This window comes from Trachypithecus francoisi, unplaced genomic scaffold (assembly GCF_009764315.1).
Source record: "Trachypithecus francoisi isolate TF-2019V2 unplaced genomic scaffold, Tfra_2.0 Contig01474, whole genome shotgun sequence".
Lineage (NCBI taxonomy): Eukaryota > Metazoa > Chordata > Mammalia > Primates > Cercopithecidae > Trachypithecus > Trachypithecus francoisi.
Window position 1 is genome coordinate 9,582,337 of NW_022681435.1, and position 14,881 is coordinate 9,597,217.

The following is a 14,881-nucleotide window of genomic DNA, read 5'->3' on the forward strand; positions in this document are numbered from 1 at the left end:
CGATGGCAAATCTCCAAGCCCTTTACTGAAGATTAAAGCTGAGACTAATCTAAGCACAGTTTCTTTTAATGAACTGGTAGGGCCAGTAGAAATGCTGTAGGGTTGGCAGGAAAAACTGGAATCTGGGGGTGTAATTTCCTGTTGAGGTTTTTTGGTAGTGTTATTTTCCTGAAATCAGTGAGGGTATTGAGGGCTTATGAATTATTAGTGTTAGAGACAGTACCTGGTACATAATAGACTTGATAAATGTTTATTGAATGAATTAAAATGAGATATTTTATAATTAATGGATGGAATAATTGAGAATAAGAATAGGTGTGTGCGCGTGTGTGTGCGCGTGCGCGTGCACTCTTGCTTGTATGTGGCTGCCTACCTGAACTTTTCTTCTTTCTTTTTCTTGTTCTTTTCTAGCAAGATGGTTTTCTTTCATTTTCTTCCTGGCATTTGGCACTCCTAAATAATGCAACTGCAAAAATAACTCTGTTACAGAGAATGACTTGTCAGGACACAGCTCTTTCCATCCGTGGTAAGTAAAGTATGCGTTTAATGTATGTCTTCATCAGGCTATATACCTTTGGTTCCCAGCGTTGGTTGTACGCTGTAATCACCCGGGGTGATAAAAATTCTGATGCCTGGTTTCCACCCGAGAGATGCTGACTCAGTTCGTCTGGGGTGGGGCTTGAGCATAGATTTTTTTAAAGTTCCAAGGAGATTTTAAGGTGCACTCAAGGTGGAAAACCACTGCTGAAGCAGATGTGGAGAACTATAAATTAAGAATCCCAGCCACTTAATTGACATATGCTTCCTAGTTCCTTGCCCAGCCACTACTGTCTCTCCAAAAACCCGAGGTAAGTTCTTATTTTGGCTCCAATTTAAGACCTCTGTATTTTGAGAACAATGATGTTTGTTGTTTGAAAGGATTACTTGTATTGTGCATGGACTTTCTGGAGGTAGTTTTATTTAATTCAGTTCCTACATGGCCACGACAATGTATCATCTTTGACAGTAAATTAATCCATTTTATTTATTAGTTAACCTGTAAAGAATCCCTGCAAGAAAACCTGAGGTTGAAATGGAAGTTTTGATATCGATGTGGGATGCCTTAGCAGGGATGGGCCCTTGAGGGCAAAAGGTCCCAAAGTATGTGGGCTTTAAAAATCTTTAGTTTTCGTTAATCTTATTTTTGTTTTAGGATTTCTCCTAAAGCCTTTACTTACTAGTTATAAAGTAGCTGATAATAAAGCAAACATAAAAACAGTTCTACCTATTTATTTTTGGCAAACATTAATTGCTCTTTAAAAATTATTTTTGTGAAATGACAAAAGTAATGCAAGCTCATGTACAAGCCTAAAACAATACAGAACAGTATAAAAAAAGAAAATCCTTTCATCTCCACCTAATAATTCATGACCAGAGATATGTGGTTTCTGCTTCAGAAAAATTCAGCCCAGAGTCAAGTTTTTATGCAGTTAGGGAAAGGGGTTTAAGAGATTTAATCAATCCTGGCACTCTCTGGGCTGAATTTTGAATCCATTGAGAAATAGTATCAGATAAGGATTCAAGTCTTGGCTTTATTATTGCTAAGGTTGGATCAGAGAGCGCTGCTTGAACGTGAGGCCCATGGAGATTCTTGTGCCTACCCCCTGCCTTATCATGGGCCCCACATCTGGACAAACTGGTGTTGCCTGGACAAGGGCTGGGTCTACCTGGGGCAGCTTTCATGAAGAGGAGGCTGTGAGGAGGCAGAGGCAGGCAGGTTCAGACAGGGAACAGGAGAATAAAGTCATTAAAACATGAACCCTGCTCCCCGGGGTAATAAGAACTGAGCACCACCAGATGATGGAAGACTCCAGCGGATTGACTGATGTCTCCCAGCAAGAGAAGGCCAAGAGAGGATGTGAGAAGCAGGCAGCAGCGACCTTTCACCAAGAGGGTGGAAATCCCTATATTCTGTATCAATGCAAGAAGAGGAATGGAAGCAGGAAGGGTTCCCCTGACACAGAGTAATTCAAATGTTCAGTTTTGATTGTTGTTCTTGCTGTTCTAGATACTGCTAAATCATCATGGATACACTCGGCACCATCAGCACTCGATTTGGGTTTGATCTTTTCAAAGAGCTGAAGAAAACAAATGATGGCAACATCTTCTTTTCCCCTGTGGGCCTCTTGACTGCCATTGGCATGCTCCTCCTGGGGACCCGAGGAGCCACCGCTTCCCAGTTGGAGGAGGTTGGGCGCAGTCGGGGGGCTTCCGTGTTTTCCATGCACAAATTCATTCTGGGGGTTGTTCAGCCCTCTTGCATTATCTTAAAAATATGCTCATGGTGGACCAGGAAACAAAGACTTTCAAGACAGGGAGCAATTTCAGGTCTATCAGGAAAGCCCTCTTCCCTTTCCAAATACCGTCTCCCTACCTGCTCCCAGAAGCTTGAATTGTTTTGAGTAGGGACTGGTTGAGTGACCTCGTCTAAAGCCATTGCACTAATAATTAAGACAAAGCATGAAAAGCACTTATGGAAAAAGTGACATAATCCCCACAAGGGTAAAAACAACACATCCAAGATGAACACAGGAACATATAAGCCAATACAAGCTTCTTAGAAAAAGGACACGTATTTTTTAGTAGAGACGGGGTTTCACCATGTTGGCCAAGCTAGTTTCGAGCTCCTGACCTCAGGTGATCTACACGCCTTGCCTCCCAAAGTGCTGGGATTACAGGCATGAACTTAGCCGGGTGTGGTGGCAGGTGCTTATAATCCCAGCTGCTTGGGAGGCTGAGGCAGAAAAATCACTTGAACCCAGGGGACAGAGGTTTCAGTGAGCCAAGATCATGCCACTTCACTCCAGCCTGGGCAAAAGTGCGAAACTCCGCCACACACACAAAAAAGAAAGAAAGAAAGAAAGAGAGAGAGAGAGAGAAAGAAAGAAAGAAGAAAGAAAGAAAGAAGAGGTAAACACAGACCTTTTCATGATTTTGCAAGGAGAGAAGGACACCTCGTATACCACCGAGGTTTCTTTCACAAGCGTCCACTCTCCCCCCGACTGATTCTGTGTAAGGTTTTCTCTTCTCTAAGCACCACAGTAATATTTTCTATCTCTTCCAGGTATTTCACTCTGAAAAAGGCATGAGGAGCTCAAGAACAAAGGCTGAAGAAAACAAGGTGGTGAGAATAAAGGCTGAAGAAAACAAGGTGGTGAGAATAAAGGCTGAAGAAAACAAAGTGGTGAGAATAAAGGCTGAAGGAAAAGAGGTGGGGAGATGTGTTTTACAAACTTCAATAGAGTTGCATTTTAGGCATGGGCTCTCTGGGGAAAAGGGCTGAGAAAGGCATGAAAGCAATATTATTTCTTTATTATTCACCAATAATAATCACGGTAGACAAATAATGTTGTAAGGATTATACAGTAGTAATAACTCCTTAGCATTGAGAAGAGACCTTAGGTATAATGGACAACACCGCTATGATAGAACTGGTAAGGCTAATAGACTGAAAAGTTCCCATAGCAGAGTGGATGGGTTTTGGAGTTAAACAGACTTAGGTTCAAGTCCTGGCTCAGTCACTTAAGAGCGATGCTATTTTGGGCAAGTTATTTATCTTCTTTCAGCCTCTGTAAAGTGTCCAGTAGGGGCATCTGGTAACTGAGCCAGCGGTGGTGGCCTTAGCAGCAGTAGGTGATATTATTACTAAACTCCACTCATATTTTTAACCCCGTGCTGATATTGTATTTAAAAAGTTAGTACAGGCCCAATGACTTCCTGAGGTCTTTTCCAGCTCCAGTGTTCCTGTATTCCCCACCCAAAGGAGAGTCTACTCAAACACGGGAAAGGAATAAGCCCATTAGGTCAGGACTAGGATCAGATGTTAGCAGTCTCAGGAAGGGCACAGCTGCTCTGACAGTAGTCATAGTGCAATTCCAGACCCTCCTAAAATCATGGCTCAGATCACCCAGCAATATGAGCTGCTCATTTCACAACCCCAAAAGGCTAGGTCATGTGGGTGGCTCAGTTGCACCTGTAGAGAGTCAGGCTTCCTTTCAGGGTTGGCGCAACCAAGTTGGGTCACATGGCCACTGCAATGTCCCCTCAATTGAGGAGTGCAGTTGTCTTCAGAGCACATTCTTTCTCAGCCATGATAGCCCATGTAGAACCTTTGTGCAAATTAGAAAACAGCTCATTCTTTGGGATAGCTGCCCTACTCCTATGTAAAGGGCTGGATGACTTGGGTGGGAACTGAATTTCAGCTTTGTGTAAGGCACAGCTTACACATACACGCTGTCTAGCAGCTTTGCCCATTCCCCAAAATTTTCCTGGGAGCCACAGAGGTATGAAGAGAATGGAATTACTGACTGAAAGGATATTAGGACTGGAATACATCTTAAAGGTCATCTACTCCAATCTCCTCATTTAATAATTTGTCCAGAGACTGGCTTGCCAGGTATGCATTTGATTATTATGTAAATTCAGAGTATTCTCAATCTTGCTTTTAAAAAATGCTGGTAAAATCTCAAGACATATATATAAAAGGTATAAGGAAAAATGCAATAAACACCCTTTAACTCCTCTTTTCAGTGTATGAAATAAACCATTATCAAATCGCTGATGCCCCTTAGGCTGATGTATAATACCTTCCTTGAGCACACCCCCATCCTCTCCTGAGAGAGCAAGTCCCACTATTGTGGATTAGGTGTTCATGATTCTCATGTATTTATTATTTCATTACATACCATATATTTTTGTCATTATTCTTTGGAACTTGGTTATTTTTGGCTTAGCATTATGTTTATAAGATTCATCTATTTTAAGTGGATACTTGTAGCTCTATTTGATTCATTTTTATAGCTATTTCCTCATTTATTCTGTTGATGGGGCCTTCCTTCCTTCCTTCCTTCCTTCCTCCCTCCCTCCCTCCCTCCCTCCCTCCCTCCCTCCCTTCCTTCCTTCCTTCCTTCCTTCTTTCCTTCCTTCTACAAACAATGCAAAAATGACCTTTCTAATACAAGCCTTCTAATTTGCCTGGGTGAGAGTTTATCTAGTCCCCAGCTATCCAGTAAGGTAGCCACTCAAGTGGCTGTTGAACACTTGAAATAGATCTAGTTTGAACTGAGATGTGCTATAGGTGTAAAATGCATATTGTATTTCAAGAACTTAATATGAGAAAAGAATACAAAATATTAATTTTAATATATTATTTTTGCTGAAATATATATTTTATATATATAATTAATATTGATTGTATTGACATGTTGAAATAATGGCATTCCAGATATATTGTTAAGGTAACATAGAATATGAAACCTTCAACCAGAAAGCTAATGGGTCCTACACAAAATATCCAGAAAACATTTTTTTTCCCCCTGGAGACAAGGATAAATCTCACTTCAGCCCAATGTGGAGTGACTCATACCACTAGGAGTCACTCTTCTTATTCACTCCGGAAAAAAATTTCCAAACTTCCATAGATAAGAATTGTCCAGGGAAATCATTTACTTTCCTTGATGCTTAGAATCTTGTGAGGAGCTAAAAACAAGCTTATTTAACATTTAGTGAGCACTTTTATTTGAGACCAAAAAAACCCACAACTTGAGTTATAAAAGCAAGATCTGTGATGTTGGGCTGGCAGAGAAGGCTTCTCTCTGGAGCTCAGATTGGTCATAACTTACATTTACCATATGACTTGGGTAAAGGCCACCTGGTATCCAGGGGCCACATCAAACACAGGGATCACCCTTGGGGCTGACAAACTAGGGGAGAGACCCAGCAGCCGCATCCTCTTAGGGGAAAATCTAGGCTTGCTTTTGCCAAGATAACCTGTTGAGATTTTGTTTTAATTTTCAAGATTGAGAAGACAGAAGCCATACATCAACAATTCCAAAAGTTTTTGACTGAAATAAGCAAACTCACTAATGATTATGAAGTGAACATAGCCAACAGGCTGTTTGGAGAAAAAACATACCTCTTCCTTCAAGTAAGTCTGCTGTGCTTACCATATCTGTGAGTGGTATTCTGGAATGGCCAAGGGACTCTAGTGAGACTGTGGGTCCTGAAGTCAGGCTGCCTGGCTCTGGTCATATCCCTGTGGTGCTTTTCCATCCTGATCTACAGATATTCAGAACTGCAGGGAGCTTCTTTATAGTCCTGGCAATCTGAGCCTGATTTTTGCCTCATCCCCAGATAAGCTGCATAAAAATGTGCATGCAGGTACTGAATGTGAGATGCCCAGGACCTTACAATTTCTCTTACTGTATTAGTCATCCCAATGTATATATAAATTTATTTAGAGATGTTGGTAATTGATAAATTGACTTTTTAACCTCTTTTTGTTCCTTCCTTGTTTCTCCTAAAGAAATACTTAGATTATGTTGAAAAATATTATCATGCATCTCTGGAACCTGTTGATTTTGTAAACGCAGCAGATGAAAGTCGAAAGAAGATTAATTCCTGGGTTGAAAGCAAAACAAATGGTAGAGTATGGGTGGGTCATTCATTGCAAAAAACCAGAAACAAACAAACAAACAAACAAACAAAAAACCCTTCTTGACAATCTGCTGTGAGTGAAGCCCTGGACTTGTCACTGTGTGAGGTGCCATGTAATGCACAAGCTTTGGGAAGGGACTTGAGATAGGTTTTGCAGGGTTGGAAGGGCAAGCCTGGGCCTAGGAAGTAGGGAGGGTACTGCAGATGGTAGAGCAATTTCAGCAAATGTGGAGAGGCCAAGGGGAGCCAGCGGGGGGACTGCATGAAGCCAAATGCATGGAAATGCTTGCTGGAGAACTGTTTACACATAGCCATGGATCACAATGTCTTGGGGGTCCCGAAAATGGGATGATGCCTGTCTTGGGTTTACATTCTTTCCTTTATATCGGAGCCTTTCTTCCTGAGTTTTTCTCTGTGTTAACTGAGAAACACGCAGCTCTCCTATCAAGACTTGTTCCCATCCACAGCTGGGGCCACCTGGTCTTCATCTTTACTTAAGCATTGTTCAGGGATAATGACAACCAGCAGCCCTCCCCAACAGCAGAGGATTTGACAAGTTTCTTATCCCATTTTTCCTTTCTCATCCCCTAGTATGAGAAATCCACAGAGAAATATTAATGTGGAAATTCACCTTGGGGAGCAATAGCTGATACTTTAGTGGTAGAGTTTCAGATTCCATTTTTATACCAATTATCAGAGACACCTTTGTTACTTAGAATGTGTTTTTTTCCCTCATCCTTGGCCTGAAGAAAGGAAATAAAAGAAGCAGAAAAAATAGGATCTTTCAAAAAGTTGGTTGAACAGTATTTTTTAGAATTTATGTGGGATGGGCTGAACTCAGACAAAAATATGAACTCCTTCTCCAATATAATAAGTAATCCCTCAATCTCAGGCAGTAACTATATTGAATGGTAAGCATAATAGCTAACACAGAGTGCTTATTATGTGTGAGACGGTGTTCCAAGAGCTTTACATGTGTTGAATCATTTGCTCCTTTCAACAACCCTGTGAGGCAGATTTTATTCCTATTTTACAGATGTGGAAACTGAGGCACAGAGAGTTTAAATAACTTGCCCAAGATTCCTCAGCTGATAAGAGGCAAACTGGATGCTAACAGAGGCATCTGACCCCAGAGTCCGGACTCTTAATCATGAACCTCAATTTATCCAGTGGGATAAATAGGCGATGGGCAAAATGAGAACCTCCTTGCCGATTCTGCCAGCGAACCCTTTGTCAGCAAGGCCCTCAGGTGCTGACCTGGCTGGTTTTTAATGATCAGTCAAGTCCATCTGCATCATATGTGTCATGCATATTACTTGTCATTTGGAAGATGGGCCAACCTTTTTCTGTTTCTTCATTTACAGAAAGAATCATGGACTTGTTCCCAGATGGCTCTATTAGTAGCTCTACCAAGCTGGTGCTGGTGAACACAGTTTATTTTAAAGGGCAATGGGACAGGGAGTTTAAGAAAGAAAATACTAAGGAAGAGAAATTTTGGATGAATAAGGTATGCTCCTTAATTTATTTTTGTGATGTGCTTACACATGGAACATAAAAACTAAAGTCACGGCTGGGTGCGGTGGCTGACGCCTGTAATTCCAGCACTTTGGGAGGCCAAGGTGGGTGGATCACGAGGTCAAGGGATTGAGACTATCCTTGCCAACATGGTGAAACCCCGTATCTACTAAAAATAAAAAAATTAGCTGGGTGTGGTGGTGCGCACCGGTAATTCCAGCTACTTGAGAAGCTGAGGCAGGACAATCGCTTGAACCCGGGAGGCGGAGGTTGCAGTGAGCCAAGGTCACACCACTGCACTCCAGCCTGGTAACAGAGTGAGACTCCAGCCCTCACCTCCCCACCGAAAAAAAATCTAAAGTAATATTTGAGCAAATGCATACTGGTAGATAGTAAGTGCTCATTCTGAGACTCTGATATTGGGCTTTATTTGAGATTGAGCTAATTATTTTGATGAACTAACTTGGTTGCCTTAAAGCCTTTGGTCTTACGTCCTTTGATATTGTGTGCTCTGTTAATTTGTTGCAGAGCACAAGTAAATCTGTGCAGATGATGACACAGAGCCATTCCTTTAGCTTCACTTTCCTGGAGGACTTGCAGGCCAAAATTCTAGGGATTCCATATAAAAACAATGACCTAAGCATGTTTGTGCTTCTGCCCAATGACATCGATGGTCTGGAGAAGGTAAACGCTTACATCTCCTTATTCTTGCTTTCATCTCCTAAGGTTTTCTGTCTCAGGGCTTCTGAGTAGGAGCTGGTGGCCAGCAGTGTCAAATAGAAAGTGTTTCTCACTCTCCAGCAGCTATAGATGGATGTCTACTGGGGAGCATTAAATAGTACGGGTCAGGTTTATTGAGAAAAACCAATCCAAGAATGTTTGGGATGAACTGAAATGAATAAGATTACATGGGAGTCATAAAGATCATCCACCATTCTGAGAAATGGTTGATATCTACGGACCCCTTTCCTGGAAAAAAAAAATCACATATGTGTATATACAACCAATTCTGCACACTGTATACAGTAGGCTCTTGGAGCTTTTGAATTTCTTTCTTACACCCTTACACCACTGATTTACTGTCACCCATTTTGCAGTTAAAAAAATTATGTGGCTAGTGTCCTGTATTTTGAAAATCAGGAGAGCTTTTTTTTTTTTTTTTTTTTTTTTTGAGGTGGAGTCTCGCTTTGTTGCCCGGACTGGAGTGCAGTGGCCGGATCTCAGCTCACTGCAAGCTCCGCCTCCCGGGTTTACGCCATTCTCCTGCCTCAGCCTCCCAAGTAGCTGGGACTACAGGCGCCCGCCACCTCGCCCGGCTAGTTTTTGTATTTTTAGTAGAGACGGGGTTTCACCGTGTTAGCCAGGATGGTCTCGATCTCCTGACCTCGTGATCCGCCCGTCTCGGCCTCCCAAAGTGCTGGGATTACAGGCTTGAGCCACCGCGCCCAGCCAGGAGAGCTTTGTTTCAAATCCCTGTTTCTCTAGTGGCTTTCTGACCCTTGAAGCTTCTTAACTTCCTTGAACTTCAATACTTTCCCATCTCTAAAGAGGGCTCCATGGTGCTTAATGTGTAGCAGTGTTGGAATGATTATAGAATTGTAGACTAGAAGGGGTCTAAGACATAGAAAGCACTCGACAAATGATAACTGCTATCTTCTTATACTATCAGATGCTGTGCTACTTCTGTGAAATATTGCTAGTAGCATTTTAAGTTGGAAAATATTTTGGGACAGCAAAATGGCAGTATGTCTGAGAGCTGTAAGAGTATTTATATTCTGATTCAAAAACCCCAGTTGTGGGAATTACCCTAAAGAAATAATGTAGAAGAAAAAGATTGCTTTTCTGAGTCAAATCAGTTATTTCGGTATTAAATACACTGGAATGCCTGGTTTGAAATTCATCATAATTATTATTTTTGAACCCCTTGTAACTATCAAATCTATCACAATGCCTGATACAGACTAAATGTTTGTAAAGTGCATGAATAGCTAAATCTTGGGAAAAATTTATCAACTTCATAAGAATATTATCTAGCTGTTTGAAGATAGAGATATGAAATGGTATGAAAAACTTTACTTTTTATCAAATAAAATGGACATTCACTGTGATTGCAACTATGTAAATATATATGCATTCAAAGACTAGGGGAGGTAGTTAAAATGAATTATATACTCGGTTGATAAAAGAAGAAATGACTTATTTTTAATCTTTAAAAATGTATTCAATGCTATGGTATTTCCACATATAAGCAGATAATTTACACAGAGAAATATAAGACGACCACCTGCAGTATAAAGGCAACAATCTGGTGAAATAAAATTTCCACTTTTAATATTACTAAAATTGATAACTTCTGACTGATACAAATCAGTGTTACACTGTTTTAGATTTTTATTGATAAGCATACCATTCTACTCTTCTTTTTTTGAAAATAGATAATAGATAAAATAAGTCCTGAGAAATTGGTAGAGTGGACTAGTCCAGGGCATATGGAAGAAAGAAGGGTGAATCTGCACTTGCCCCGGTTTGAGGTGGAGGACAGTTACGACCTTGAGGCGGTCCTGGCTGCCATGGGGATGAGCGATGCCTTCAGTGAGCACAAAGCCGACTACTCGGGGATGTCCTCACTCTCCGGGTTGCAGGCCCAGAAGTTCCTGCACAGTTCCTTTGTGGCAGTAACTGAAGAAGGCACCGAGGCTGCAGCTGCCACCGGCATAGGCTTTACTGTCACATCCGCCCCAGGTCATGAAAATGTTCACTGCAATCATCCCTTCCTGTTTTTCATCAGGCACAATGAATCCAACAGCATCCTCTTCTTTGGCAGATTTTCTTCTCCTTAAGATGATCGTTGCCATGGCATTACTGCTTTTAGTAAAAAACAACCACCAGTGTTATTCATATGATTATGAAAATCGTCGATTCTTTTAAAGGTTGTCTCCCTTGCATTTCCAGTCTTGGCCACCAAATCAATGATCTAATGATCCCAATAGTGTACGTGTTTGTAACCATCCTTGAAAGTGAAATATCCTTTTCTTTGTGCTATGCATAAGGTGAGTCAAACCAAACCTCATTGATCATCTCCCCTTGGTTTCTTTTGAAAGGAAATCGGTATCTTGTAGTTTTGTGCACTAAAGGAGAGAAAGTCTCTCCAGTAAAGAGTATGAACTAGTAATTTTGAGGAGGTCTCTCTAATTCTAGTATTTTGACATGTTATAATACACAAGTAAAATAAAACAATAGTTTACTCAGCTCATGTTACTATTCCCCAACAGATATTGTGGCAAATTGCACATAGGAAAGAAAATTTAGGAATACAGTAGCAAAACATAAATTAAAACTCAAATGCCGGGACAACATAAAACAATATACCAGATGGAGAGGATGTCCGTATTTTCATCTTCCATTCTAACATTATCCATTGTTAGATGCATAAGCATTTTGATATTGTGTAATAAATGTGGTATTTGAGAAGATAAATGATGTAGTTGATCAGTATTCCTCCTCTATCATCTTTTTAGACTTTATAAGGTAAATATTTGGAATAACTTTTAGAAGAGTTTCCTTTCTTTTTCTCCATTTACATTTTTCTGGTTATTTTTTGAGTGAGGTAGGAGTATTACTGAATGATATTTTCTGAAGATGCTTTATGAAAAGCTCTGAATCTATTCTTAATGCTCTTAATTATTGGCTTGATTCACTTTTTTCCTCCAGTTTTTAACAAGGTCACATAACTGGCTTACTTTTTAACAGCTTTGTCAAACTACAATTTACATACCATAAAATGTACACACTGTAAGTTTATAATTCGTTGACTTTTAGTAAATTTCTAGAGTTATGCATCACCACAATCCAGTTTTAGAATATTTCCATGACTCTAAGAAGTTTTCTCATGCTTATTAATATTCCCAATCCTAGGCACCACTGAGTTGTTTTCTGCCTTTACAAGTTTTTCTTTCTACATCTTATGTAAATGGAATCATACTACATGTAGTATTTTGTGTCTGGCGTCTTGCACTTAGCATGATGTTCTTGAGGTTCATCTGTTGTAGTATGTATTGATACTTAATTTTTTTTATTGCCAAACACTATTCCATTGCATGGAAAAGACCTATTTTATTTATAGGTTCACCGATTGGGCGACATATGGATTGTTCCCACCTCTTGGCTGTTAGGAATAATGTTGCTCTGAACATGTAAATAAAAATATTTGTGTTCACATATGTTTTTAGGAGAGAAATTGCTGGGCCATATGACAAATCAATAGTTAGCTTTGTAAGAAACTGTCAAACTGTTTTCCAATGTGACATTTTATATTCCTGCCAGCAATGTTTAAAACTAGCGTCTTCAAATCCTCACCAACATCCAGGATTGTGTCTTTATGATTATAGCCATTTTTGTAGGTACAAAGTGGCATCTCATGGTGGTTTTAATTTGCATTTCCATAATATCTAATTAGATTGAGCATTTTTTATGTGCTTATTGGCCATTCATTTGACTTTGCTTGGTGAAATGTATACAAATCATTTGCTCATTTTTAATTTGGGTTTTCTGTCTTGTCTTCTCATTTTATTGAGTTAAAAGATTTCTTTTTTTTTTTTTTTTTTGAGACGGAGTCTCGCTCTGTCGCCCAGGCTGGAGTGCAGTGGCCAGATCTCAGCTCACTGCAAGCTCCGCCTCCCGGGTTTACGCCATTCTCCTGCCTCAGCCTCCCGAGTAGCTGGGACTACAGGCGCCACCACCTCGCCCGGCTAGTTTTTGTATTTTTTGGTAGAGACGGGGTTTCACCGTGTTTGCCAGGATGGTCTCGAACTCCTGACCTCGTGATCCGCCCGTCTCGGCCTCCCAAAGTGCTGGGATGACGGGCTTGAGCCACCGCGCCCGGCCAAATATTTCTTAATAAATGCTGGCTTACAAGTCCTTAATTTATCAAATATATGATACATGGACATTTCCTTATAGTCTGTGGTTTCTTTTAATTTTGTTATTAGTCTTTTTAGAACATATATAATACTTTTTAAAGATATAATTTAATACCATAAAATCTGCATATTTAAAGTACAATTCATTGGTTTTAGTGTATTCACAGAGTTGTGTAGACACCTCCACTATCTAATTTTAGAACATTTATAACACCCCAAAAGAAATCCTATACTTATTAACAATCACTCCCCATTTCTCTCTTCCCCAGCTCATAGAAATTAATATTCTATTGTCTAGAATAAATTAATATTCTATTCTATTGTCTGTCTCTATGAACTTGCCCATTCTGGACATTTCATATAAATGGCATCATATAATATGTGGCCTTTTGTAACATGATTCTTTCACTTTGCTAAACAATTTTAAGTTACATTCAATTTGTAGTATGAATCAATACTTCATTCCATTTTTGGCTAAGTAACATTTCATTGTATGGATACGTTAGACTTTGTTTATTCATTCATTAGTTAACAAACATTTGTATTTGACTTTTTGGCTCTTATGAATAATGTTACTGTGAACATTTTGTGTGGAACAAATTTTTGTGTGTATATATCTTCATTTCTTTTGGGTACACACATTGGAATGGATTTGCTGGGTCATATATTACTAGTACCTTTGTCTTTATTGCTTTGAGGAAATACTAAATTGTTTTCCAAATCAGCTGTACCATATCACAATACCACAGCAGTGTATGAGAGTTCCAATTCTCTACATCTTAGCTAATACCTATTCTAGTCTTTTTAGAATTTTGCTATCCTTGTGAATGTGAATTAGTATCTCCATAGTTTTGTGGGATCTTTCATAGGGTGATTGGAGTTCAGCTTATCATTAATATCTTTTTTTTTTTTTTTTGAGACGGGTCTTGCTCTGTCACCAGGCTGGAGTGCAGTGGTGTGACCTTGGCTCACTGCAACCTCTGACTCGTTGGTTCAAGCGATTCTCCTGCCTCAGCCTCCGAGTAGCTGGGACTACAGGCGCCACCACCTCGCCGGCTAGTTTTTGTATTTTTTGGTAGAGACGGGGTTTCACCGTGTTTGCCAGGATGGTCTCGAACTCCTGACCTCGTGATCCGCCCGTCTCGGCCTCCCAAAGTGCTGGGATGACGGGCTTGAGCCACCGCGCCCGGCCAAATATTTCTTAATAAATGCTGGCTTACAAGTCCTTAATTTATCAAATATATGATACATGGACATTTCCTTATAGTCTGTGGTTTCTTTTAATTTTGTTATTAGTCTTTTTAGAACATATATAATACTTTTTAAAGATATAATTTAATACCATAAAATCTGCATATTTAAAGTACAATTCATTGGTTTTAGTGTATTCACAGAGTTGTGTAGACACCTCCACTATCTAATTTTAGAACATTTATAACACCCCAAAAGAAATCCTATACTTATTAACAATCACTCCCCATTTCTCTCTTCCCCAGCTCATAGAAATTAATATTCTATTGTCTAGAATAAATTAATATTCTATTCTATTGTCTGTCTCTATGAACTTGCCCATTCTGGACATTTCATATAAATGGCATCATATAATATGTGGCCTTTTGTAACATGATTCTTTCACTTTGCTAAACAATTTTAAGTTACATTCAATTGTAGTATGAATCAATACTTCATTCCATTTTTGGCTAAGTAACATTTCATTGTATGGATACGTTAGACTTTGTTTATTCATTCATTAGTTAACAAACATTTGTATTTGACTTTTTGGCTCTTATGAATAATGTTACTGTGAACATTTTGTGTGGAACAAATTTTTGTGTGTATATATATCTTCATTTCTTTTGGGTACACACATTGGAATGGATTTGCTGGGTCATATATTACTAGTACCTTTGTCTTTATTGCTTTGAGGAAATACTAAATTGTTTTTCAAATCAGCTGTACCATATCACAATACC

At 39.5% G+C, this 14,881-nt stretch overlaps 1 protein-coding gene across 4 annotated transcripts; it reads left to right on the forward strand.

The window, feature by feature from the left end:
* Positions 1–324: 324 nt before the first annotated feature.
* SERPINB13 (serpin family B member 13) lies at positions 325–12,205 on the forward strand. Of its 4 annotated transcripts, none has more exons than XM_033174995.1 (8): positions 325–526; positions 2,048–2,228; positions 3,104–3,250; positions 5,837–5,965; positions 6,344–6,461; positions 7,839–7,981; positions 8,518–8,673; positions 10,425–12,205. In XM_033174995.1, the coding sequence occupies exons 2-8, from the start codon at positions 2,064–2,066 to the stop codon at positions 10,827–10,829; spliced, it is 1,263 nt and encodes a 420-aa protein (XP_033030886.1). In that variant the 5' UTR covers positions 325–526; positions 2,048–2,063; the 3' UTR covers positions 10,830–12,205. The 4 variants fall into 4 exon arrangements, with proteins under 4 accessions (XP_033030886.1, XP_033095225.1, XP_033030895.1 ...); XM_033239334.1 differs by lacking the exon at positions 325–526 and adding an exon at positions 654–848; XM_033175004.1 differs by lacking the exon at positions 325–526 and adding an exon at positions 654–848 and having other exon boundaries at positions 3,104–3,223.
* The last annotated feature ends 2,676 nt before the right edge of the window (positions 12,206–14,881 follow it).